Source organism: Salmo salar, chromosome ssa09, assembly GCF_905237065.1.
Source record: "Salmo salar chromosome ssa09, Ssal_v3.1, whole genome shotgun sequence".
NCBI lineage: Eukaryota > Metazoa > Chordata > Actinopteri > Salmoniformes > Salmonidae > Salmo > Salmo salar.
The window spans coordinates 75,631,657-75,656,843 of record NC_059450.1 but is presented as its reverse complement, the minus strand read 5'-3'; the positions used below and the strand labels follow the sequence as shown (position 1 = coordinate 75,656,843).

Below are 25,187 nucleotides of genomic sequence, written 5' to 3'. Positions count from 1 at the left end.
ACACAGCCATTATCACTGAAAGCCTCTGACACGGGCAGCCTGAAACCAGACTGAAGCCTGCCTGAAACCAGCTTGAAAAAAGCCTGGCGGCCTAAACACTGATAAATAAAATGTAGCTCAGTGTTACAGAGAAAATATATTCCAAGAGTAGAAACATACATTAGTCTCTAATAGGAACACAGTCCTCAACACTCTTCAATTCCATTATCAACACATTCCTCCAGACCCAAACACACACTCCAAAACTCTGAACCATCTTAGCATCCACTCTGATCTCTGTGGGCCTAAAGGGGTTTCACGATGTCTGAGGAGCAGCTAGTTAGGCCATTGTGTGTGTGTGTGTGTGTGTGTGTGTGTGTGTGTGTGTGTGTGTGTGTGTGTGTGTGTGTGTGTGAGTGTGTTCAGCGAGGTAGGCCGCTGTGTGTGTGTGTTCAGTGAGGTAGGCCATTGTGTGTGTGTGTGTGTGTGTTCAGTGAGGTAGGCCATTGTGTGTGTGTGTGTGTTCAGCGAGGTAGGCCATTGTGTGTGTGTGTGTGTGTGTGTGTGTGTGTGTGTGTGTGTGTGTGTGTGTGTGTGTGTGTGTGTGTGTGTTCAGCGAGGTAGGCCATTGTGTGTGTGTTCAGCAAGGAAGGCCATTGTGTGTGTGTGTGTGTGTGTGTGTTCAGCGAGGTAGGTCATTGCGTGTGTGTGTGTTCAGCGAGGTAGGCCATTGTGTGTGTGTGTGTGTGTTCAGCGAGGTAGGCCATTGTGTGTGTGTGTGTTCAGCAAGGTAGGCCATTGTGTGTGTGTGTGTTTCAGCGAAGTAGGCCATTGTGTGTGTGTGTGTGTGTGTTCAGCGAGGTAGGCCATTGTGTGTGTGTGTGTGTGTGTTCAGCAAGGTAGACCATTGTGTGTGTGTGTGTGTTCAGCAAGGTAGACCATTGTGTGTGTGTGTGTGTGTGTGTTCAGCGAGGTAGGCCATTGTGTGTGTGTGTGTGTGTGTGTGTTCAGCAAGGTAGACCATTGTGTGTGTGTGTTCAGCAAGGTAGGCCATTGTGTGTGTGTGTTCAGCGAGGTAGGCCATTGTGTGTGTGTTCAGTGAGGTATGCCATTGTGTGTGTGAGTGTGTGTGTGTGTGTGTGTGTGTGTGTGAGTGTGTTCAGCCAGGTAGGCCATTGTGTGTGTGTGTGTGTGTTCAGCGAGGTAGGCCATTGTGTGTGTGTGTGTTCAGCGAGGTAGGCCATTGTGTGTGTGTGTTCAGCAAGGTAGGCCATTGTGTGTGTGTGTTCAGCGAGGTAGGCCATTGTGTGTGTGTTCAGTGAGGTATGCCATTGTGTGTGTGAGTGTGTGTGTGTGTGTGTGTGTGTGTGTGAGTGTGTTCAGCCAGGTAGGCCATTGTGTGTGTGTGTGTGTGTTCAGCGAGGTAGGCCATTGTGTGTGTGTGTGTTCAGCGAGGTAGGCCATTGTGTGTGTGTGTGTGTGTGTGTGTGTGTTCAGCGAGGTAGGCCATTGTGTGTGTGTGTGTGTGTGTGTGTGTGTGTGTGTGTGTGTGTGTGTGTGTGTGTGTGTGTGTGTGTGTGTGTGTGTGTGTGTGTGTGTGTGTGTTCAGCGAGGTAGAACCATTGTGTGTGTGTGTGTGTGTTCTTCGAGGTAGGCCATTGTGTGTTTGTGTGTTCAGCGAGGTAGCCCGTTGTGTGTGTGTGTGTATTCAGCAAGGTAGGCCTTTGTGTGTGTGTGTGTGTGTTTCAGCAAAGTAGGCCATTTGTGTGTGTGTGTGTGTTCAGCGAGGTAGGCCATTGTGTGTGTGTGTGTGTGTGTGTGTGTGTGTGTGTGTGTGTGTGTGTGTGTGTGTGTGTGTGTGTGTGTTAAGCGAGGTAGGCCATTGTGTGTGTGTGTGTGTTCAGCAAGGAAGGCCATTGTGTGTTTGTGTGTGTGTATGTGTGTTCAGTGAGGTAGGCCATTGTGTGTGTGTGTGTGTGTTCAGCAAGGAAGGCCATTGTGTGTTTGTGTGTGTGTGTGTGTGTGTGTATGTGTGTTCAGTGAGGTAGGCCATTGTGTGTGTCAAATCAAATGAAATTTGATAGGTCACGTACACATGGTTAGCAGATGTTAATGCGAGTGTAGAGAAATGCTTGTGTGTGTTCAGCAAGGTAGGCCACTGTGTGTTTGTGTGTCCAGCAATGTAGGCCATTGTGTGTGTGTGTGTGTGTGTGTGTCCAGCGAGGTAAGCCATTGTGTGTGTGTGTGTCCAGCGATGTAGGCCATTGTGTGTGTGTGTCCAGCGAGGTAGGCCATTGTGTGTGTGTGTGTGTCCAGCGAGGTAGGCCTTTGTGTGTGTGTGTGTGTGTCCAGCAAGGTAGGCCATTGTCTGTGTGTGTGTGTGTGTGTGTCCAGCGAGGTAGGCCATTGTGTGTGTGTGTGTACAGCGAGGTAGGCCTTTGTGTGTGTGTGTGTGTGTGTCCAGCGAGGTAGGCCATTGTGTGTGTGTGTGTGTGTGTGTGTGTGTGTGAGTGTGTTCAACGAGGTAGGCCTCTGTGTGTGTGTGTTCAGCGAGGTAGGCCATTGTGTGTGTGTGTTCAGCGAGATAGGCCATTGTGTGTGTGTTCAGTGAGGTATGCCTGTGTGTGTGTGTGTGTGTGTGTGTGTGTGAGTGTGTTCAGCGAGGTAGGCCACTGTGTGTGTGTGTGTGGTCAGCGAGGTAGGCCCTTGTGTGTGTGTGTGTTCAGCGAGGTAGGCCATTGTGTGTGTGTGTTCAGCGAGGTAGCCCATTGTGTGTGTGTGTGTGTGTTCAGCAAGGTAGGCCATTGTGTGTGTGTGTGTGTTTCAGCGAAGTAGGCCATTGTGTGTGTGTGTGTTCAGCAAGGAAGGCCATTGTGTGTGTGTGTGTGTTCGGCGAGGTAGACCATTGTGTGTGTGTGTGTGTTCAGCAAGGTAGGCCATTGTGTGTGTGTGTGTGTTTCAGCGAAGTAGGCCATTGTGTGTGTGTGTGTGTGTGTTCAGCAAGGAAGGCCATTGTGTGTGTGTGTGTGTGTGTGTGTGTGTGTGTGTGTGTGTGTGTGTGTGTGTGTGTGTGTTCAGCGAGGTAGGCCATTGTGTGTGTGTGTGTGTTCAGCAAGGTAGGCCATTGTGTGTGTGTGTGTGTTTCAGCGAAGTAGGCCATTGTGTGTGTGTGTGTGTGTGTTCAGCAAGGAAGGCCATTGTGTGTGTGTGTGTGTGTGTGTGTGTGTGTGTGTGTGTGTGTGTGTGTGTGTGTGTGTGTGTGTGTGTGTGTGTGTGTGTGTGTTCAGCGAGGTAGGCCATTGTGTGTGTGTGTGTGTGTGTGTGTCTGTGTGTGTGTTCAGCGAGGTAGTCAATTGTGTGTGTGTTCAGCGAGGTAGTCAATTGTGTGTGTGTTCAGCAAGGAAGGCCATTGTGTGTGTGTGTGTGTTCAGTGAGGTAGGCCATTGTGTGTGTGTGTGTTCAGCGAGGTAGTCAATTGTGTGTGTGTTCAGCGAGGTAGTCCATTGTGTGTGTGTGTGTGTGTGTGTGTGTTCAGCGAGGTAGGCCATTGTGTGTGTGTGTGTTCAGCGAGGTAGTCAATTGTGTGTGTGTTCAGCGAGGTAGGCCATTGTGTGTGTGTTCAGCAAGGAAGGCCATTGTGTGTGTGTGTGTGTGTGTTCAGTGAGGTAGGCCATTGTGTGTGTGTGTGTTCAACGAGGTAGTCAATTGTGTGTGTGTTCAGCGAGGTAGTCCATTGTGTGTGTGTGTGTGTTCAGCGAGGTAGACCATTGTGTGTGTGTGTGTTCAGCGAGGAAGGCCATTGTGTGTGTGTGTGTGTGTGTGTGTGTTCCGCGAGGTAGGCCATTGTGTGTGTGTGTGTGTTCAGCAAGGTAGGCCATTGTGTGTGTGTGTGTGTGTCCAGCGAGGTAGGCCATTGTGTGTGTGTGTGTCCAGTGAGGTAGGCCATTGTGTGTGTGTGTGTGTGTCCAGCGAGGTAGAACATTGTGTGTGTGTGTCCAGCGAGGTAGACCATTGTGTGTGTGTGTGTCCAGTGAGGTAGGCCATTGTGTGTGTGTGTGTGTCCAGCGAGGTAGGCCCTGGTGTGTGTGTGTGTGTGTGTGTCCAGCGAGGTATGCCATTGTGTGTGTGTGTGTGTGTCCAGCGAGGTAGGCCATTGTGTGTGTGTTCGCTAAGAAATGCCAGTACATCACGCATCCTGACACAAAGACAAGGACGTCACTGGAGAGGCTGTCGAAGGCTGTCCTTGAGTCTCCCTGCGTGCATTCCTGAGGGGACCTGTACAATGCCAGCAAGGCTGGGAGAGAGAGAGAAACTCACACCCACTGAGCCATCAGCAGCCAACAACAACAACCATCCCTCACGATTCTCATCCTGCCGATTCACATAGCTGAATGAGAGTTATGACTGGTCCCTTGACACACACAGCCCCATACAAACATTAACACACAGACACGGACACACACATATAGGCACGTACGTCAGTGCACAAATACTGTGCATAAGTTCCACACAGATAAATACTACTCTCCTCCTTTTCTGCATCCTATGACTCGCACTGTCCCCTTTCTTCCCTGCCGGCTCGGCCCTCCTAGTCCTTGGCTGAGTGACTCATTGGGAGCTTACAGAACAGGGCTGCGGGGAGCTGAGTGAAAATGCTCGACCCCATCCCCTTCTCAGGACCATCTCTGGAAGGCTTCTCCCATTCCTCACTTCCCTCATCAATTCATCCCTCTGACTTCAAAATGGCCTGAGTCACTCCCCTCCTCAAAAAAACACTTGACTCATCTGACGTCAAAAACTATAGACCTGTATCTCTTCTTTTTTTTTCTTTCCAAAACACTGTCTCTGATCAACTTTCTTGCTATCTCTCTCAGAATGATCTTCTTGACCCTAACCAGTCAGGCTTCAAGACGGGTCACTCAACCGAATCACCTTGGCGTGACCCTGGACAGCACCTTGTCGATCTCTGCAAACATCAAAGCAGTGACTCGCTCCTGCAGGTTCATGCTCTACAACATCCGTAGAGTACGACCCTACCTCACACAGGAAGTAGCGCAGGTCCTAATCCAGGCACTTGTCATCTCCCGTCTGGACTACTGCAAATCTCTGTTGGCTGTGCTCCCAGGTTGTGCCATCAAACCCCTGCAACTTATCCAGAATGCTGCAGCCCGCCTGGCTTTCAACGTTACCACCCCAACACTTGCACTGTCCACCCTCCCACCCCAAAATTCCTTATATTAAGCAAATCAGACAGCACCATTTTCTTGTTTTTTATTTATTTACGGACAGCCGGCGGCACTCTCCAACATTCAGACATCATTTACAAACAGTGCATTTGGATTTAGTGAGTCCGCCAGATCAGAGGCAGTAGGGATGACCAGGGATGTTCTCTTGATAAGTGTGTGAATTGGACCCTTTTCCTGTCCTGCTAAAAATTCCAAATATAACAAGTCCTTCTGGGTGTCAGGGAAAATGTATGGAGTAAAAAGTAAAAATGTTTCTTGAAGAATGTAGTGGAGTAAAAGTTGTCAAAAATATTATTTGTGAAGTAAAGTACAGGTACCCCCCCAAAACGACTTAAGTAGTACTTTAAAGTATTTTGACTCAAGTACTTTACACCACTGGAAAAAAAATATGTTTCTGCCTCTGATTCTCCATGCAGTAAGGCCAGCGACTACAACCAACACATCCCAACCTCAACACATCACAAACCCAAAACATCACAACCCCAAAACATCACAACCTTCATCTGTTCAAAGTCTCCTTCATTTGAATAACTACCATTCCTCTCATGTTATTGGATCAGCCATGAATGTTCCATCTGCCCTGAAGGCTCCTGGGTCAGCCTGATCACTGGAAATATACTTACATTTCAGATGTTTGAATAGGTCCTGAGAATGTCGACATACATTACCAGTCAAAAGTTTGGACACACCTACTCATTCAAGAGTTTCTTTATTTTTTACTATTTTCTACATTTTAGAATAATAGTGAAGACATCAAAACTATGAAATAACACATAAGGAATCATGTTGTAACCAAACATTTTATAAATATATTTTATATTTGAGTTTCTTCAAAGTAGCCACTGCTTGTCTTGATGACAGCTTGCACACTCTTGGCATTCTCTGAATCAGCTTCACCTGGAATGCTTTTCAAACAGTCTTGAAGGAGTTCCCACATATGCTGAGCACTTGTTGGCTTCTTTTCCTTCATTCTGCAGTCCAACTCATCATAAACCATCTCAATTGGGTTGAGGTCGGGTGATTGTGGAGGCCAGGTATTCTGATGCAGCACTCCATCACTCTCCTTCTTGGTCAAATAGCCCTTACACAGTCTGGAGGTGTGTTGGGTCATTGTCCTGTTGAAAAACAAATGATAGTCCCACTAAGCCCAAACCAGATGGAATGGCGTATCGCTGAAGAATGCTGTGGTAGTCATGCTGGTTAAGTGTGCCTTGAATTCTAAATAAATCACTGACAGTGTCACCAGCAAAGCACCCCTACACCATCACACCACCTCCTCCATGCTTCACAGTGGGAACCACACATGCGGAGATCATCCGTTCACCTACTCTGCGTCTCACAAAGACACGGTGGTTGGAACCAAAAATCTCAAATTTGGACTCATCAGACCAAAGGACAGATTTCCACTGGTCTAATGTCCATTGCTCGTGTTTCTTGGCCCAAGCAAGTCTCTTATTATTACTGGTGTCCTTTAGTAGTGGTTTCTTTGCAGCAATTCAACCATGAAGGCCTGATTCACGCATTCTCCTCTGAACAGTTGATGTTGAGATGTGTCTGTTACTTGAACTCTGTGAAGCATTTATTTGGGCTGCAATTTCTGAGGCTGGTAACTCTATTGAATTTATCCTCTGAGGCAGAGGTAACTCTGGGTCTTCCTTTCCTGTGGTGGTCCTCATGAGAGCCAGTTTCATCATAGAGCTTGATGGTTTTTGTGACTGCACTTGAAGAGTTCTGTATTGACTGACCTTCATGTCTTAAAGTAATGATGGACTGTTATTTCTTTTTGCTTATCAGAGTTGTTCTTGACATAATATGGACTTGGTTTTTTACCAAATCTTCTGTATACACCCCTACCTTGTCACAACACAACTGATTGGGTCAAACGCATTAAGAAGGAAAGAATTTCCACAAATTAACTTTTTAAAAGGCACACCTGTTAATTGAAATACATTCCAGGTGACTACCTCATGAAGCTGGTTGAGAGAATGCCAAGAGTGTGCAAAGCTGTCATCAAGGCAAAGGGAGGCTACTTTGAAGAATCTCAAATATAAAATATATTTTTGGTTACTACATGATTCCATATGTGTTATTTCATAGTTTTAATGTCTTCACTATTATTCTACAATTTGGAACATAGTAAAAATAAAGAAAAACCCTTGAATGAGTAGGTGTTTCCTAATTTGTCACCTGGACTGTATGCCTTCCTAAACCATAGCCCTAACCTTAACCTTTGAGTTGTTTCTGTCTTGACCTTGCAACCACACGGAATTAACTCTGTAATCACACCCAATTATTGCGTAAGAAACTTCAAAGGAAAACTATGAGATCTTGTTGCCTGGGTAGCATAGTGAGCCCCAGTATACTGGTTTCATGGCTGAATTTACACTGAGTGTACAAAACATTAGGAACACAACAACGTCTCGAAAGCATTCCACAGGGATTCTGGCCCATGTTGACTCCAATGCTTCCCACAGTTAGTTCAAGTTGGTGGGATGTCCTTTGGGTGGTGGACCATTCTTGATACACAGGAAACTGTTGAGTGTGAAAATCCCAGCAGCGTCGCAGTTCTTGACACATTTGAACTGGTGTGCCTTCATTGCTTTCAGAAAGTATTCACATCCCTTGACTTTTCCCCCATTTTGTTGTGTTACAGCCTTAATTTAAAATGGATTAAACTAAGATGTTCTGTCACTGGCCTACACACAATAAACCATAATGTCAAAGTGTAAAATGAAAAGCTGAAGTCTATTCAACCAATTTGTTATGGCAAGCCTAAATACTGTAAGTTGAGTAAAACAGTGCATAACATGGCATGGACTCACTCTGTGTGCGATAATAGTGTTTATCATGATTTTTGAATGACTACCTCATCTCTATACCCCACACATACATGTCTATACAGAACCAAAATATTCCTGTTTGCAAAAAGGCACTAAAGTAAAACTGCAAAAAATGTGGCAAAGAAATTAACCTCATGTCCTGAATACAATGCACTATGTTTGGGGCAAATCCAACACAACACATCACTGAGTACCACTCTTCATATTTTCAAGTATGGTGGTGGCTGCATCATGTTACCTGTATGCGTATACTTGTCATCGGCAACGACTAGTTTTTTTTAGGATAACAATACATGGAATAGGACTAAGCACAGGCAAAATCCTAGAGGAAAACCTTGTTCAGTCTGCAGACACTGGGAGACACATTTTCAGCAGGACAATAACTTTAAACACAAGGTCAAATATACACTGGAGTTGCTTTACAAGACAACATTGAATGTTTTTGAGTGGCCTAATTTTGACTTAAATCGGCTTGAAAATGTATGGCAAGACTTGAAAATGGCTGTCTAGCAATGATCAACAACCCATTTGACAGAGCTTGAAGAATTAAAAAAAAAGAATAATGTGCAAATGTTGTACAATCTAGGTGTGCAAAGGTCTTAGAGACTTACCCAGGAAGACTCACAGCTGTCATGGTTGCCAAAGGTAATTCTAACATGCATTGACTCAAGGGTATGAATACTTATGTAAATTAGGTATTTCTGTATTTCATTTGCACTTTTAAAAACGTAAAAAATATATTTTGTTCACTTTGTCATTAATGGGTTTTGTGTGTAGATAGGTGAGAGAAAAAATTATATTTAATCCATTTTCAATTCTGGATTTAACACAACAAAATGTGGAATAAGTCAAGGAGTATGAATACTTTCTGAAAGAACTATAAATATTTTGTCTTGCCCATTCACCCTCTGAATGGCACACATACCCACTCCATGTCTCAGTTGTCTCAAGGTCTAAACATCCTTCTTTAACCTGTCTCCTTCCCTTCATCTACACTGATTGAAGTGGATTTAACAAGTGACATCAATGGGCATCATAACTTTCGCCTTGGATTCACCTGGTCAGTCTATGTCATGGAAAGAGCAGGTGTTCCTAATATTTTGTCCTTCAGTGTAGACAAGATACACTCTGTGGTTTATCACTGCAGCCTAACACACTCACATGGCTACACATTATATTCTTGTTGGCTGTTCATAAGATCCCAGTTTAGTACCACAGCCTGCATACACACACACACACACACAAATGCACATCGCTGACATGCAGTCACACACATTCTAATGAACACACACACACTGCTGTAATGTCATGTTCCGGTCTCTGTAAACACACATTACAAGATAACATTATCCAGTCATTTGCTCAGCGGTCGTACAGGGAATATTACAGCTCAGTTAAACATGAGGAAACCATGTCAAAACTGAGGCCTGTACAAGCATGCATGTCAAGCGAGCACTCTGCAATGGCAGTTGGTCCCACACCTCTCTGCAGAGTGCCATACTTAGCACGGCAACTTTGCTTGTGGGTGTGTTCATGCGTGTGTAATGAGGAGGGGAAGAAAGTCACACGCCATCTCATTATCTATGAGCTGCTATCCTGAGGATGGTTACATAAGAAGTGATGCTACTCTATTAGCAAATAATCTGTTATCCTTATGTTTATCACTTTACATGAATACAATAATGATTTCCGTGAGGCCAAGTGTAGCTAAATGCTACATTAACAGCTTAATGATCACTCACAGACCCACAGACACACACACATTACAAACGTGTGAAGACGGGCTGCTAGGAAGTTTCCCAGTGATCACGGTCTATCCTACACTGGAAGAAAAGGTGCTAATCTTTTTAAAACACTGTAATCACTATAATGAAATAAACTCTATCACAGACACTATAATCATGCTCTCTCTCTCATACAAATACACACACACACACACACACACACACACACACACACACACACACACACACACACACACACACACACACACACACACACACACACACACACACACACACACACACACACACACACACACACACACACACACACTGTGCTCCAGAAGTGTGGGTCATAACATTGTTGGTGGCAGTGTTGGTGGCAGCAGACAGGACCGGCCCTGCTATTACCCAGGAGCTTCATCTGGAACGGCAGTGGTGTGGCGCACAGAGTGACGGCTCGAAAAGAGACCTGCCTGCCGAGAACACTGAGACACACTGTAGAGACATAGACCCACAGGAGTCAAACGTGAGAAATGCTGTAAAACAGGGAGAGAGAGAGAGAGTGAGAGAGAGAGGAGTGGAAGAGAGAGACAGAGACACAGAGAGAGAGAGAGACAGAGAGACAATGAGAGAGAGGGAGAGGAAAGAGAGAGACAGAGACACAGAGAGAGAGAGACAGAGACAACGAGAGAGAGGGAGAGAGATACAGAGAGCGAGAAGGAGAGTGAGAGAGAGAGATAGAAAGAGAGAGGTCAGAGGTCACAGAGGAGAAGAAAGGAAGCAGCTGGCTGCTATAGTATCTCCTCTACAAATGCCTGTAATATACCCTGGACCAGGGCTCTTTCATACTGTGTATAATTTACCCTGGACCAGGGCTCTTTCATACTGTGTATAATTTACCCTGGCCCAAGGCTCTTTCATACTGTGTGTAATTTACCCTGAACCAGGGCTCTCTCATACTGTGTATTATTTACCCTGGACCAGGGCTCTCTCATACTGTGTATAATTTACCCTGGACCAGGGCTCTCTCATACTGTGTATAATTTACCCTGGACCAAGGCTCTCTCATACTGTGTGTAATTTACCCTGGACCAGGGCTCTCTCATACTGTGTATAATTTACCCTGGACCAAGGCTCTCTCATACTGTGTGTGGTGTATGTGTGTCTTAAGTGTGTACTGTGTATTTATGCAATCCATGTGTGTGTCCATCGCCTCTATCCGGGTAGTTCAGGTCTATGGTACTAGTTACCACTGTAACATCCTTCATATCTATGGATTCTATTCTTTGATAACCATGACATCCTACAGAGGCCAGCTGGTGTTAGTGTAAATGACAGGATACAGTATCCTGTTACGCCTACCTATCATCAACAGCTTTTTACAGTACACCCACTATGCTATCTACATCTTTATGAAAACCAATGCATTGGGAAACACTGTCCTAGATCTTCAGATGTGTGAGGGGGAGTCGACAAGGGCCTAGAGATAGAGATATCTCCTGTCTGCCTTCCTTCCTTCACTCAGACAGACTGTGGAGCAAAGCCATCTTGCTTTGGGGCGAATATGAAGCCGTCAGTGTGGAATGGAGCCATGTTGCTTTGGGGCAGTAGGTTAGCTGATGGAGACAGATAGGAGTTGGTGTACTGTCTGATCAGATAGAGATCAACTCAAGTAACGTATGTAAGACAAGGCCTGCTGTGTCAAGCAACATGTGAGAGAGTCGATTCACACAGGAGATAAAAGGTAGCTCTTTCTGCACGTTCCAGCCATTTATGGTATGTTATCATCCTGGTCTTATGTGAAGGTAGACACACACACACACACACACACACACACACACACACACACACACACACACACACACACACACACACACACACACACACACACACACACACACACACACACACTCCAAAAGTGTTTAAGCTGTACTGAAAGTCACTGGAAACTCTTTTTAGTCAATGCTTAGTCACGACCCTCTGCTAAAACTCTTACATCACATGACCCACCATGTTGATACGGCAAGGTATGGAACAAGCAGGGAGAAAGAGAGAGAGAGAAGGGCAGAGAGAGAGAGAGAGAAGAGAGAAATGAGAGAGAGAGAGAGCGCTCAGGGGAGAACCCCTCACTTAGACACTAAGGCAGTGAGTAGACACTAAGCTACAGTGACTGGCACCATTAGCCTCTCTCTGACCCCTCACTGTTCCACTGAAAACAGAGTCAGAACCAACACAGCACCCAGCTCCTCCAGTCTCACTACCCCATTGGTCTGACCTGCGGAATCACAGCCTATAGTTCCATAGGTTTATTCTACAACAAAACATCCGAAATGTACCAACTCCATGTGAAATATAGATCTGCCTGTACATTCTATCGGGGCTATTTCTATGGTGTGAGTGCACCCAGGCCAGATGAGGATTGTGGGAAAAATCTATGTAGTGGTCCATCTGTCTGTGCATGTCTAAGCCCCCTGGACAAAAACACATTGCTCTCCTCAGACAGTCCTGGACAGTGTCCTGTTGTTACTCACAGATACAGTGAGGGGTGGGAGAAGAAAGAGAAAGAGGGATGAAACATGAGGATGAGAGGATGTGGAGTCAAAGGAAAGGAAGAAAGGTGAGGAAAGGGAAAACAAGAGATGAAAAAAGGAAGTGGAGAAGAGAGTGATGTCAGACCAATATGAGGAATGGAAAGATGGATGAGAGAAAATGAAGAGGGAGGAAAGAAAAGGTGCAAATATAGAAAGAGAGAGGGAGGGAGAGACAAGACAGGTTGAAATATAGGATCCTCTGTCTGTCTGGTAAAATAATGATAATGCCGAGTTTTCAACAGCAGCGATTCATTGATGAATGTGCAACATTAATAATAAAGGTTGCTCTCTCCACTTAGAGAGATTTTTCGCACCATAAGCTGTAGAAAAGGTGTGAATCAATGCCCTGTGTGTCATGGAACAAAAGGCTAAATTTAGCTGGCCAATACACTGACTGTCCATGACCAGGAAATGAATAAGATATTTATTAATAGGCAGGTCGTTAGGTAGACCCTGCGTGGCAGATTTGAATAAATGATTCATTGATTCAAAATTAGATCATAAATGAATACATTAATGTCGCTAATTTATCAGCACAGTGCTAGGGTGAAGAGAGAGCAGGATGAACATGAAGGAGGACAGGGGTAAGAGAAAGGGAAAGAAGAAACCCAGTCTCAGTAGGTGGCGGTGGTCGTTGTTACTCCTTCCTGAGATCTTAACTGGGTCTCTCTCTCAATTCATTTCAATGGGCTTTATTGGCGTGGGAAACATATGTTTACATTGTCAAAGCGAGTGAAATAGACAGGAAATAAACAATAAAAAATTAACAGTAAATATTACACCCATGTCAAGATCGTTGTAATGATTGGACCAAGGCGCAACGTGAGTAGCGTTCCACATCTTTATTATAACGTGAAACTTAGCAAAATACAAAACAATAAATGATCAAACAAAACGTGAAGACATTAAAGTGCAAATAGGCACCTACACAAAAACAAGATCCCACAACCACAGGTGGGAAAAATAACTACTTAAATATGATCCCCAATTAGAGACAACAATTACCAGCTGCCTCTAATTGGGAATCAACATGGAAAAAGAAACTAGAACACAACAAAGACATAGATATACTAGATCACCCCCCCCCCCAAAGGAGCGGACTCTGGCCGAAAAACCTGAAACCAAATGGGGAGGGTAGTGGGGAGGTGATCAGTGTCAGTCGTGGCTCTGGTGCAGGGCGAAGTACCCACTCAGCTCGCGGATCCGGCAGCATCGGGGGCGGCTCTGGTGCGGGCCAAAGAACCTGCTCAGCTTGCGGATCCAGCCATGGACCCGGGCTGAACACTGTGCCTGGACTGGACCTCGGTGTCAAGGAAGGCTCCTGCCATGGAGCGGGACTGGACACCAGCCCTGGACTGAGCACCGGCGCAGAAGAAGACTCCAGCCATGGAGCAGGACTGGACGCTGTGTTTGGAAGCTCCGGACCGTTGACCCTCGCTGAAGGTTCCGGACCGTGGACCGTCTCAGGAGTTTCCGGGCTGTGGACCGTCTCAGGAGTTTCCGGGCTGTGGACCGTCTCAGGAGGTTCCGGACTGTGGACCGTCTCAGGAGGTTCCGGACTGGGAACCGTCGCCGGAGGTTCCGGACTGGGAACCATCGCCGGAAGCTCTGGACTGGGAACCGTCGCCGGAAGCTCTGGACTGGGAACCGTCGCCGGAAGCTCTGGACTGGGAACTGTCGCCGGAAGCTCTGGACTGTGAAGGCGCACTGGAGGCCTGATGCGTGGGGCCGTCACATGACGTACCGGACTGGGGAGGCGCACTGGAGACCTGGTGCGTGGAGCTGGCACAGGGCGTACTGGGCTGTGGAGACATACTGGAGACCAAGTGCGTATAACCGGCATCAATGGTACCGGTTCGATGACACACTTCGCACGGTGAGTGCGAGGAGCTGGCACAGGACGTACTGGGCTGTGGAGGCACACTGGAGACCTGGTGCGTAGAACCGGTACACATGGCACCGGACAAATGACACGCTCCTCAAGGAGAGTGTGGAGAGCTGGCACAGGACTTACTGGGCTGTGGATGCGTACTGGAGACCTGATGCGTGGAGCCGGCACAGATGTCACCAGACTAATAGCACGCTCCTCAGGATGAGTACGGGGAGCTGACTCAGGTGGCATTAAACTGATTACACGCTCCTTTGGGAAAATGTCGTACATCTTCCACCAACTCAACAACTCTATCTGCTCTTTCTCCTCCAATACCTCCATCCACTCTCTGACGGTCTCTGACTTTCTCCATTCACTCTCCTCCAGTTTCTCCCTCTTCTCTCAGACTGGCTCTGGTTCACTCCTCGGTTTTGCCGACCACCCCTTGTGCGCCCCCCCAAAAATATTTTCGGGATGTTTTTTGGGCTTTCTATGTGGCCGCGAACCCTGGAGTCGTCGCTGACCTCCATCATAACCTTCCGTCTGCCGCTCCTGCCAAGGAAGGCGTTCCTGTCCTGCCAGGATTTCCTCCCAAGTCCAGGATCCCTTCCCATCCAGGATCTCCTCCCAAATCCAGGATACACTCTCCTCCTGGGCACGCTGCTTGGTCCCGTTGTGGTGGGATCTTCTGTCACGATCGTCGTAATGATTGGACCAAGGCACAACGTGAGTAGCGTTCCACATCTTTATTATAACGTGAAACTTCAGCAAAATACAAAACAATAAATGATCAAACAAAACGTGAAGACAGTAAAGTGCAAATAGGCACCTACACAAAAACAAGATCCCACAACCACAGGTGGGAAAAAGAACTACTTAAATATGATCCCCAATTAGAGACAACAATTACCAGCTGCCTCTAATTGGGAATCATACAAAACACCAACATAGAAAAAGAAACTACAGCACAACATAGATATACTAGATCACCCCCCTAGTCACGCCCTGACCTACTACACCATAGAGAAACAATGGCTCTCTATGGTCAGGGCGTGACAACCCACAAAAGTTTTAAAAGAATATAGGCATTTCAAATGTTATAATATTGGCTATGTTGTAACAATGTGCAAGTAGTTGAAGTTTGGAAGGGTCTCTCTCTCTCTCTCTCTCTCTCTCTCTCTCTCTCTCTCTCTCTCTCTCTCTCCCCCATTATTGATGGACCTCTAGGTGCCAAATCGATGAAGATGATATAATGTCCAAGACTTCCATCTCACGCATAAAAGTCTTAAATAATTGCAGTCTCATCATCTTACATTACAGTGAATAGCAGAAATAGACCCTGTTGAATAAACTGCTATTAGAACACAGATGTTTTGATAACAAGGTGCTGGTGAATCTCACATTCACAACATCACCTAACACCCCAACATGAAATTGGGGTGTTATACCAGTCTGTCATTCCCAAACATGAATGCACACATGAACACACAACCATGTACTGTGCGATCACAGGTTTGGAGTGCTAGTCTGTGGTGAAGTATGTCATATGCCACGTTGGTAAGCAGGAAGTAGGTAAACCAATCACAGACCTCTAGAGTGGTAGCCTGCAGCGAGGCCGCTGACTGGCATCTTCTTCACAGAGGAGGAGCGGTAGACGATGTGTTGACGCCCTCCTCCTCCCTCCTCCTCCCCCATCACTCCATCCCCCCTCTCCACCGGCTCGATGAAGAACTCCTCCTCTTCTGTCCTGATCATACCAGCCTGGGAGAGAAAGAGAGAGAGAGGGAGAGATAGAGGAGGGAGGAAGGGAGAGAGAGAGGACTCTCAGTTAGTCCATCTTAGTACAATGCATAATAATCATGACATAATAAGCCTGGTTAGGGGCTCATCCACTCATCCACAAGTCATCCCTGTTTTTAAACTTTCCCCTGCTAAAATCCTGGGGATAAGGCACACTTCCAAGGACAGAAGAGAGAGAGAGAGAGACCTGGTATCAGAGCCACCGTGGGAGGAAATAAGCTTGTCCAGGTCGGATTCTGCTCTTACATTCCCTGTCAGGTAATTCCCCCTACCCCGCTCCCCACTCTGACACACACACACAGAAAAACAGGGGCTCAGAAAATTGCCCGTCACTCTCTCTAACTCCATCTGTCTGTTTAGACAACTGGTAATTACCACGGCAACCGACTGCAGAGGTGCGAAGCCATGGGGGAGAACTGAAGAGGAGGATTCTGGGGCTTTACAGGGAAAAGAAATAAGAGAAAGACATAAAAAAGAGAGAGACACAAACAGTCATCCACCTGATCCGCTCGCTGTGGCCTTCCCTCCTCCCTCTGACAGGATGAAGAAGGGATGGTGTATGATCCTAATGCAGGAGTGTGAAGTGTGGGAGGGAGAAATTAGAGACATTGTTGCTTGGCAAAAAAGCTGGGGTAAGTTTTCAGTGAGAGTGCTGTTATTCCAATGCTTACACCGAGAGCTGCACCGAAGCAGAACTAACTCAAAAACAGCACACTAATCCACAGTGGTTCCTTGTGCAGAAATGTCTCACCTCTACTTTAACTCCTATTGACTCTTCTCTACAGTACAGTACACCTCTGGACTACATCTCACTCAATACGTCAGGGAATTACTATAGGTCAGGGGTGTTCAAATCTTACCCTACGAGGTCTGGAGTACTGCTGCTTTTCTGTTCTACCTGATAATGAATTGCACTCACCTGGTGTCCCAGGTCTAAATCACTTCCTGATTACAGGGGAACAATTCAATAAAAAGCAGTGAACTGGCTCCAAGGTCCACATTTTCATTAGAGGGCTAAAGATCAAATACTTATTTTGGCCAGAGCCCTGTCTGATATGTGGATATGTGGCTTTGTCCAAAAGAAGTGGGCAGTAGGGGAATAGAATGGCATTTCAGGTTCATCCATTCAACTACACCCATGATTTGGACAGGAAGGGATGATATTAAAAGAGGGGCAATACATTACAACCTCATCATGTTTGGGAATATTAATAGTGAGATGTACAATGTCATTTTGTTACGATATTTGATTGATTTAATTAACATAAGATATCTAGACTTTAGCTTTTAAGAGTCATTTATATCATTACCTGACATTACAGCTACTGCAGGGGAGAATTACACTAATACAGGATAACTACAGTGCAGAGTAATCAGCGAATCAGCAGTATTATTAGGATCCCTGTCAGTGCAGAGTAATGTCAGTGAATCAGCAGTATTATTAGGATCCCTGTCAGTGCAGAGTAATGTCAGTGAATCAGCAGTATTATTAGGATCCCTGTCAGTGCAGAGTAATGTCAGTGAATCAGCAGTATTATTAGGATCCCTGTCAGTGCAGAGTAATGTCAGCGAATCAGCAGTATTATTAGGATCCCTGTCAGTGCAGAGTAATGTCAGTGAATCAGCAGTATTATTAGGATCCCCGTCAGTGCAGAGTAATGTCAGTGAATCAGCAGTGTTATTAGGATCCATGTCAGTTCAGAGTAATGTCAGTGAATCAGCAGTATTATTAGGATCCCTGTCAGTGCAGAGTAATGTCAGTGAATCAGCAGTATTATTAGGATCCATGTCAGTGCAGAGTAATGTCAGTGAATCAGCAGTATTATTAGGATCCCCGTCAGTGCAGAATAATGTCAGTGAATCAGCAGTATTATTAGGATCCCCGTCAGTGGTGCCAGTCACTATAGCTTAGTGTCTTCTCAATGACTTGGTGTCTTAGCGATGGGTTCTCCCCTGAGCGCTCTCTCTCTCGCTCTCTGTCTCGCTCTCTCCACTCATCCCTCTCTTCTCTCTGAGCCGTGGTGCGGCATTCCGATCGGAGTTGATGGATCTGTGCTGGTGCATGGCTTCCCGCTCCGGAATACCAAGCAGACGGGAGAGGAGAGCCATGTCAAAGAACAATATGACATGTGGGACTGGGAGACATGGTCAGATTGATCAGAGACAGTGAGGAGGAGGAGGGAGAGGAAGGAGGGTGGGAGAGAGAGGACTGGACATCTCCAGACTAAAAGAAGAGTGAATAAAACATCAGAGTCTCTATAGATTCCAGAGAGAGAGAGCGCATCGTGTTCTCTCAGAAACAGGAACAAGGAAACATGAACAAGGAAGCAGCTAGGGACCAGTGGAGAATTAAGGGAGTTTATTGGACAACTGTCTGGAACTTTCTTCTATTCAATATCAGAGAATAAAGAATGATGGAAAATATGATTAAATATAACCATTTAAGATCAGAGAACACTACTGGTAAAATCCCTTCCCTGATAGAGGATCTCCATCTCACACCAGCTATTTATTCCAGACACTTTATCAATGGAATTGAAATGGACACTACATGCAAAGCAGAGGAACACTCATTATTACAATTCTGATTCATCTAGACCAGGGATGGGCAACTTTGATGGGGGTGGGGTCCACAAAAAAACAGAACTCATCATGAGGGGCAGCAGTGTCTCAACAATTTTTATTCTAACTCTCAACAGTAATTTGAGTCCCGGACTGAGTTATTTTTTTTATTGGTCTTTGGGCCTACAAAACGGAGGGCCACCAGTCGCCCATCCCTGATCTAGAGTCTAGACCATACACTTCAATTTCTATTTGGCTCTTGCCTTAATGCCACACACACACACACACACACACACACACACACACACACACACACACACACACACACACACACACACACACACACACACACACACACACACACACACACACACACACACACTAAACGTAGCCCTCGAAGACAGTAGGCTATTATTACCTTTCTGGTCATTGAGACCCTGACACAAACCACAACCCTCCTGAGGCCTGGAAGTCATCATCTCAGAGCTCCACGGCCCACACAACCAAGAGGAGACTTGCACCCGTTTCCCTATATAGTGCACTACTTTTAACCAACGGACATTGGAACAATAATTGACAGCACCATGGTGAACAAAGGGAACATATATACAAATACAATCAGTGGGAATAGGGGCCAGGTGTGTGCAATGAAAGTTCCAGAGGGATCCGTGACAGTACCCCCCTGACGCGCTGCACAAGCAACGCAACGACACCGATCTCGAGGACGATCACAGGAACGCAGTTATGGCGGCGTCGGACAGACCAGTAGCAGTGGCGTTGGACGGACCGGTTGTGGTGGCTTCAGAAGGGCCAGTTGCAGCTGCTGAAGATGCGTCGTCAGACGGACCCATTGTGGCGACGTCGGACGACCCAGTTGCAGCTGCCGAAGTTGCGGCGGTGCCGGACGGGCCATTCCCGCTGTCTCCCTCAATGGTCGATTATTCTGTCATGCTGGTATCAAGGATCGGGAGACAGACGCAGGAATGCGTAATTTTTTTTTTTTACTGAGCCCAAATTATGGCGTGCCGTGTAAAGGCATGAGGACGAAGAACAAAGAAACAAATAACAAAAACACAGGGTTGAAACCCAAACAAAAGAGAGAGGAGTACCTCAAGTAAATAACACACGGGACGAGACCCTAAATCTGCGCAATCCACAATAGCACGAAAGCCAAAACACACAGCACCAACAGACATTGTTCCAATAATCGACAGCCCAATGGAAACCAAAGGGCACACTTATACAAGTACTAATCAGTGGGAACAGAGGACAGGTGTGCGTAATGAAAGTTCCGGAGGGATCCGTGACAAGTTGTGCATTCTTTTATGGGTCTTTGGGCACCAATGTTGCACTGGACTGTCAGTTGACTAACGGTAGCCAGTCTGTTGCTCTGCACAATTTGTGTCAGCCTCCTTTGTCCTCTTTCATCAATGACCCATTTTCTACCCCTGCCCTGCCGTTGACTGGATGTCCTTTGGGTGGTGGACCATTCTTAATAGACATGGAAAAATGTTGACCATGAAAAACCCAACAGCGTTGCAGTTATTGATACACTCAAACCGGTGCGCCTGGCACCTACTACCATACCCTGTTCAAAGGCACCTAACTATTGTATCTTGCCCATTCACCTTCTGAATGGCACACATACACAATCCATGTCTCAATTGTCTCAAGGCTTAAAAAAAACTTTAACCGGTCTCCTCCCCTTCATCTCCACTGATTGAAGTGGATTTTAACAAGTGACATCAATAAGAGATCATAGCTTTTACCTGGATTCACCTGGTCAGTCTATGTCATGGAAAGAGCAGGTGTTCATAATGTTTTGTACACTCAGCCTTAAAGCCCTACCTTCAGTAGTGTAGCCAAAGCCGAGTCGAAGTGTCCTGGTCAGGGGTAACAGTAGAACAGTACGGGGTGTTATGGAGGAGGCTGTGGGCAGGGATCAAAACGATACCGCCACACTATACCATAACACCAACCTCAGCTAGGATCTGTGGGACCAATATCTGGATGATCTGTTAAAAGAGATTTGGTAATCTCTTCCCCTTTACCTGCGATTTACAATCACAGTGCTGTGAGAAGATACTCAAGCTCAATAATCAGAGACAGGAAGAGGGAGATGGAGAGACAGAAATAAATAGACAGAAAGAGAGGGCAAGGAGAGAGAGAGGGAGAGGGGGGAGAGAGGGGGAGGGAGAAAGGGGAAGAGAGGGGGGTAGGAGAGAGAGAGGGGCAGGAAGGGGGAGAGAGGGGGGTAGGAGAGAGAGAGAGGGGCAAGGAGGGGGAGAGAGGGTGGTAGGAAAGAGAGAGCGCAGTAATTAATGTTAAGTATTAAAACAGATTAATTTAATTGTAATTTCAAGCAGAGAGAAGAGATTGCCCAATTATGTAAATGTGGGGTATGCTACAGGAGGATGAGGACTAGGCATAATAATAAAGCCTTAACTTATAGCACATGGTAAACATTTATAATGAAACATAAACATAACCTCTCTCACAAACACACACGCACGCACGCACACACGCACGCGCACACATACACACACACACACACACACACACACACACACACACACACACACACACACACACACACACACACACACACACACACACACACACACACACACACACACACACACACACACACACACACACACATACTCCAGGTCTACAGTACAGTGGTTCCATTGGATTGTGGTATTCTGCTCCCCTGTGCTGTCCTGTGCTGTCCTGTTCTGTGCTGTCCTGTCAGGTCTGGTGCTGGTGGCAGATGCCACTGTGATTTAGGCCCTGGGAGACTTGGTGATGCAACCCTGGCCCTGTCACCTTGTCCTGTTCATCACACAGAGTGCTCTCAACGCAGGCCGACGCTCCAGGACATACACAGGAGCTCACGTAACCACATATGCACACACACTCATGTATGGACACACACAGAGACACACGTACACACACACCAACAATGTGGTGGTGGCTCCAGTTCAAACACTTTCAAGCTAAATCCTGTATGGACCTCATTACCAAATTTATCATTTAACCTAGTTGTCTCTCTCACTGACTATACTGAAGCTGGAGCCTGTATGACACTGAGATGACATCAGTCTAGATCAGTCTGGGTCAGTCTACAAACCTCTGCCCAACCCTAGAAAAATACATGGAACCCCCTTGTGAACAAGTTGTGTCAGCCCACTGTGACCTCCAAGAAACCGGAAGAAACCTCTAGGAATAAGTCCCCAAGTACACACAATGGCCTACTACACCCTCCCCCCTAAAAACAAACAAACACACACACACACACACACAGACACACACACACACACACACACACACACACACACACACACACACACACACACACACACACACACACACACACACACACACACACACACACACACACATAATAAGACAGAAGCGAGAGAAAAGAGAGAAGAGAGGAGAAACTAGCTAGTATGGGAGAGAAGAGAGGATAAACTAGCTAGTATGGGAGAGAAGAGAGGATAAACTAGCTAGTATGGGAGAGAAGAGAGGAGAATCTAGATAGTATGGGAGAGAAGAGAGGATAAACTAGCTAGTATGGGAGAGAAGAGAGGAGAATCTAGATAGTATGGGAGAGAAGAGAGAAGAAACTAGCTAGTATGGGAGAGAAGAGAGGAGAATCTAGATAGTATGGGAGAGAAGCGAGAAGAAACTAGCTAGTATGGGAGAGAAGAGAGGAGAATCTAGATAGTATGGGAGAGAAGCGAGAAGAAACTAGCTAGTATGGGAGAGAAGAGAGGAGAATCTAGATAGTATGGGAGAGAAGAGTGAAGAAACTAGCTAGTATGGGAGAGAAGAGAGAAGAAACTAGCTAGTATGGGAGAGAAGAGAGGAGAATCTAGATAGTATGGGAGAGAAGAGTGAAGAAACTAGCTAGTATGGGAGAGAAGAGAGAAGAAACTAGCTAGTATGGGAGAGAAGAGAGGAGAATCTAGATAGTATGGGAGAGAAGAAACTAGCTAGTATGGGAGAGAAGATAGGAGAATCTAGATAGTATGGGAGAGAAGAGAGGATAAACTAGCTAGTATGGGAGAGAAGAGAGGATAATCTAGATAGTATGGGCGAGAAGAGAGAAGAAACTAGCTAGTATGGGAGAGAAGAGAGAAGAAACTAGCTAGTATGGGAGAGAAGAGAGGAGAATCTAGATAGTATGGGAGAGAAGAGAGAAGAAACTAGCTAGTATGGGACAGAAGAGAGAAGAAACTAGCTAGTATGGGAGAGAAGAGAGGAGAATCTAGATAGTATGGGAGAGCTGAAACTAGCTAGTATGGGAGAGAAGAGAGGATAAACTAGCTAGTATGGGAGAGAAGAGAGGAGACTCTAGATAGTATGGGAGAGAAGAAACTAGCTAGTATGGAAGAGAAGAGAGGATAAACTAGCTAGTATGGGAGAGAAGAGAGGAGAATCTAGATAGTATGGGAGAGCTGAAACTAGCTAGTATGGGAGAGAAGAGAGGATAAACTAGCTAGTATGGGACAGAAGAGAGGATAAACTAGCTAGTATGGGAGAGAAGAGAGGATAAACTAGCTAGTATGGGAGAGAAGAGAGGAGAATCTAGATAGTATGGGAGAGAAGAGAGGATAAACTAGCTAGTATGGGAGAGAAGAGAGGAGAATCTAGATAGTATGGGAGAGAAGAGAGAAGAAACTAGCTAGTATGGGAGAGAAGAGAGGAGAATCTAGATAGTATGGGAGAGAAGCGAGAAGAAACTAGCTAGTATGGGAGAGAAGAGAGGAGAATCTAGATAGTATGGGAGAGAAGCGAGAAGAAACTAGCTAGTATGGGAGAGAAGAGAGGAGAATCTAGATAGTATGGGAGAGAAGAGTGAAGAAACTAGCTAGTATGGGAGAGAAGAGAGAAGAAACTAGCTAGTATGGGAGAGAAGAGAGGAGAATCTAGATAGTATGGGAGAGAAGAAACTAGCTAGTATGGGAGAGAAGATAGGAGAATCTAGATAGTATGGGAGAGAAGAGAGGATAAACTAGCTAGTATGGGAGAGAAGAGAGGATAATCTAGATAGTATGGGCGAGAAGAGAGAAGAAACTAGCTAGTATGGGAGAGAAGAGAGAAGAAACTAGCTAGTATGGGAGAGAAGAGAGGAGAATCTAGATAGTATGGGAGAGAAGAGAGAAGAAACTAGCTAGTATGGGACAGAAGAGAGAAGAAACTAGCTAGTATGGGAGAGAAGAGAGGAGAATCTAGATAGTATGGGAGAGCTGAAACTAGCTAGTATGGGAGAGAAGAGAGGATAAACTAGCTAGTATGGGAGAGAAGAGAGGAGACTCTAGATAGTATGGGAGAGAAGAAACTAGCTAGTATGGGAGAGAAGAGAGGATAAACTAGCTAGTATGGGAGAGAAGAGAGGAGAATCTAGATAGTATGGGAGAGCTGAAACTAGCTAGTATGGGAGAGAAGAGAGGATAAACTAGCTAGTATGGGACAGAAGAGAGGATAATCTAGATAGTATGGGAGAGAAGAGAGGATAAACTAGCTAGTATGGGAGAGAAGAGAGAAGAAACTAGCTGGTATGGGAGAGAAGAGAGAAGAAACTAGCTAGTATGGGAGAGAAGAGAGGAGAATCTAGATAGTATGGGAGAGAAGAAACTAGCTAGGATGGGACAGAAGAGAGGATAAAGCAGCATGCTGGGAACAAAAACAGTGCTGTGTCTTCCTCACTCTGACCCTCGGCAGCTAAACTAGCACATTGGGACTTTGTCACCCTCTCCCTGTCTCCCTCCATCTCCATCCTCCTCTCCCTCTGGCCCTGGTGAAAATAAGTGCACTACATTGGGAATAAGGTGCCATTTGGGATTCAGCTCTTCATTATGTTGTTTCCAGGTGTAGAGGAAAGACTGCTGGTGTTCATTAGATAACCATCCTGAGGTTAGCATTTGAGAATATCGTATATAGCCTCTTTAGCGTGACTCCCAGGGCAGGGCCATTTTCCTCCAGGGTGTGTTGATAGAGGGAGCACAGTGTTGGTGAGACAGTACTCAGGAAAGACAGGATCCCGGGGATGAACAGGCTGGTCACTAGAAATAGACGGCGATTCAGGACATTTGAAAAGGTCCTGAGAACATTGATTTATGCCGTCCACTGCACTCACAAAAAATATATAGAAAAAATGATTGCCCAGCACTGGGCGTGAACTCATGATGCTCAGAGCCAGAGCGAGCTGCATAGACCACCGCGCTACGGCAGTTCACAATGCTCTAGCAAGCAGTGAGAATACTGTGAATATTGATGATACCTGATGGTAATAGTGCATCAGTTTTAATTATTTAGTTTTAAGCCTTCCCCAAACCATAGCCCTAACCTTAACCACTCAGAAAACGTTTAACCTTTGAGTTGTTTCTGTTTTAACCCTGTAACCACGCACAATGAACGTGCCAAAAATAGACATTTATCCATAATACGTAAGATCTTGTTGGGGATGAAACCACACTCTCTCTCTCTCCCTCTCTCTCTTTCTCTGTCTTTCCCACCCTCTCTCCATCCCATTCATTAGCTCTGTTTTCTGACTAAACAATTCA

The 25,187-nt window shown here is 45.9% G+C and overlaps 1 protein-coding gene across 3 annotated transcripts in view; it reads right to left on the bottom strand.

Moving 5' to 3' along the window:
- Window positions 1–25,187, bottom strand: part of LOC106611949 (A disintegrin and metalloproteinase with thrombospondin motifs 2) — a 196,313-nt gene that overhangs the window by 102,263 nt on the left and 68,863 nt on the right. For all 3 annotated transcript variants that reach the window (XM_014212651.2, XM_045724030.1, XM_045724031.1), the window contains one exon: window positions 15,840–16,011. In XM_014212651.2, the coding sequence (XP_014068126.2) occupies window positions 15,840–16,011 (172 nt within the window). The remainder of the gene's footprint in view (window positions 1–15,839; window positions 16,012–25,187) is intronic.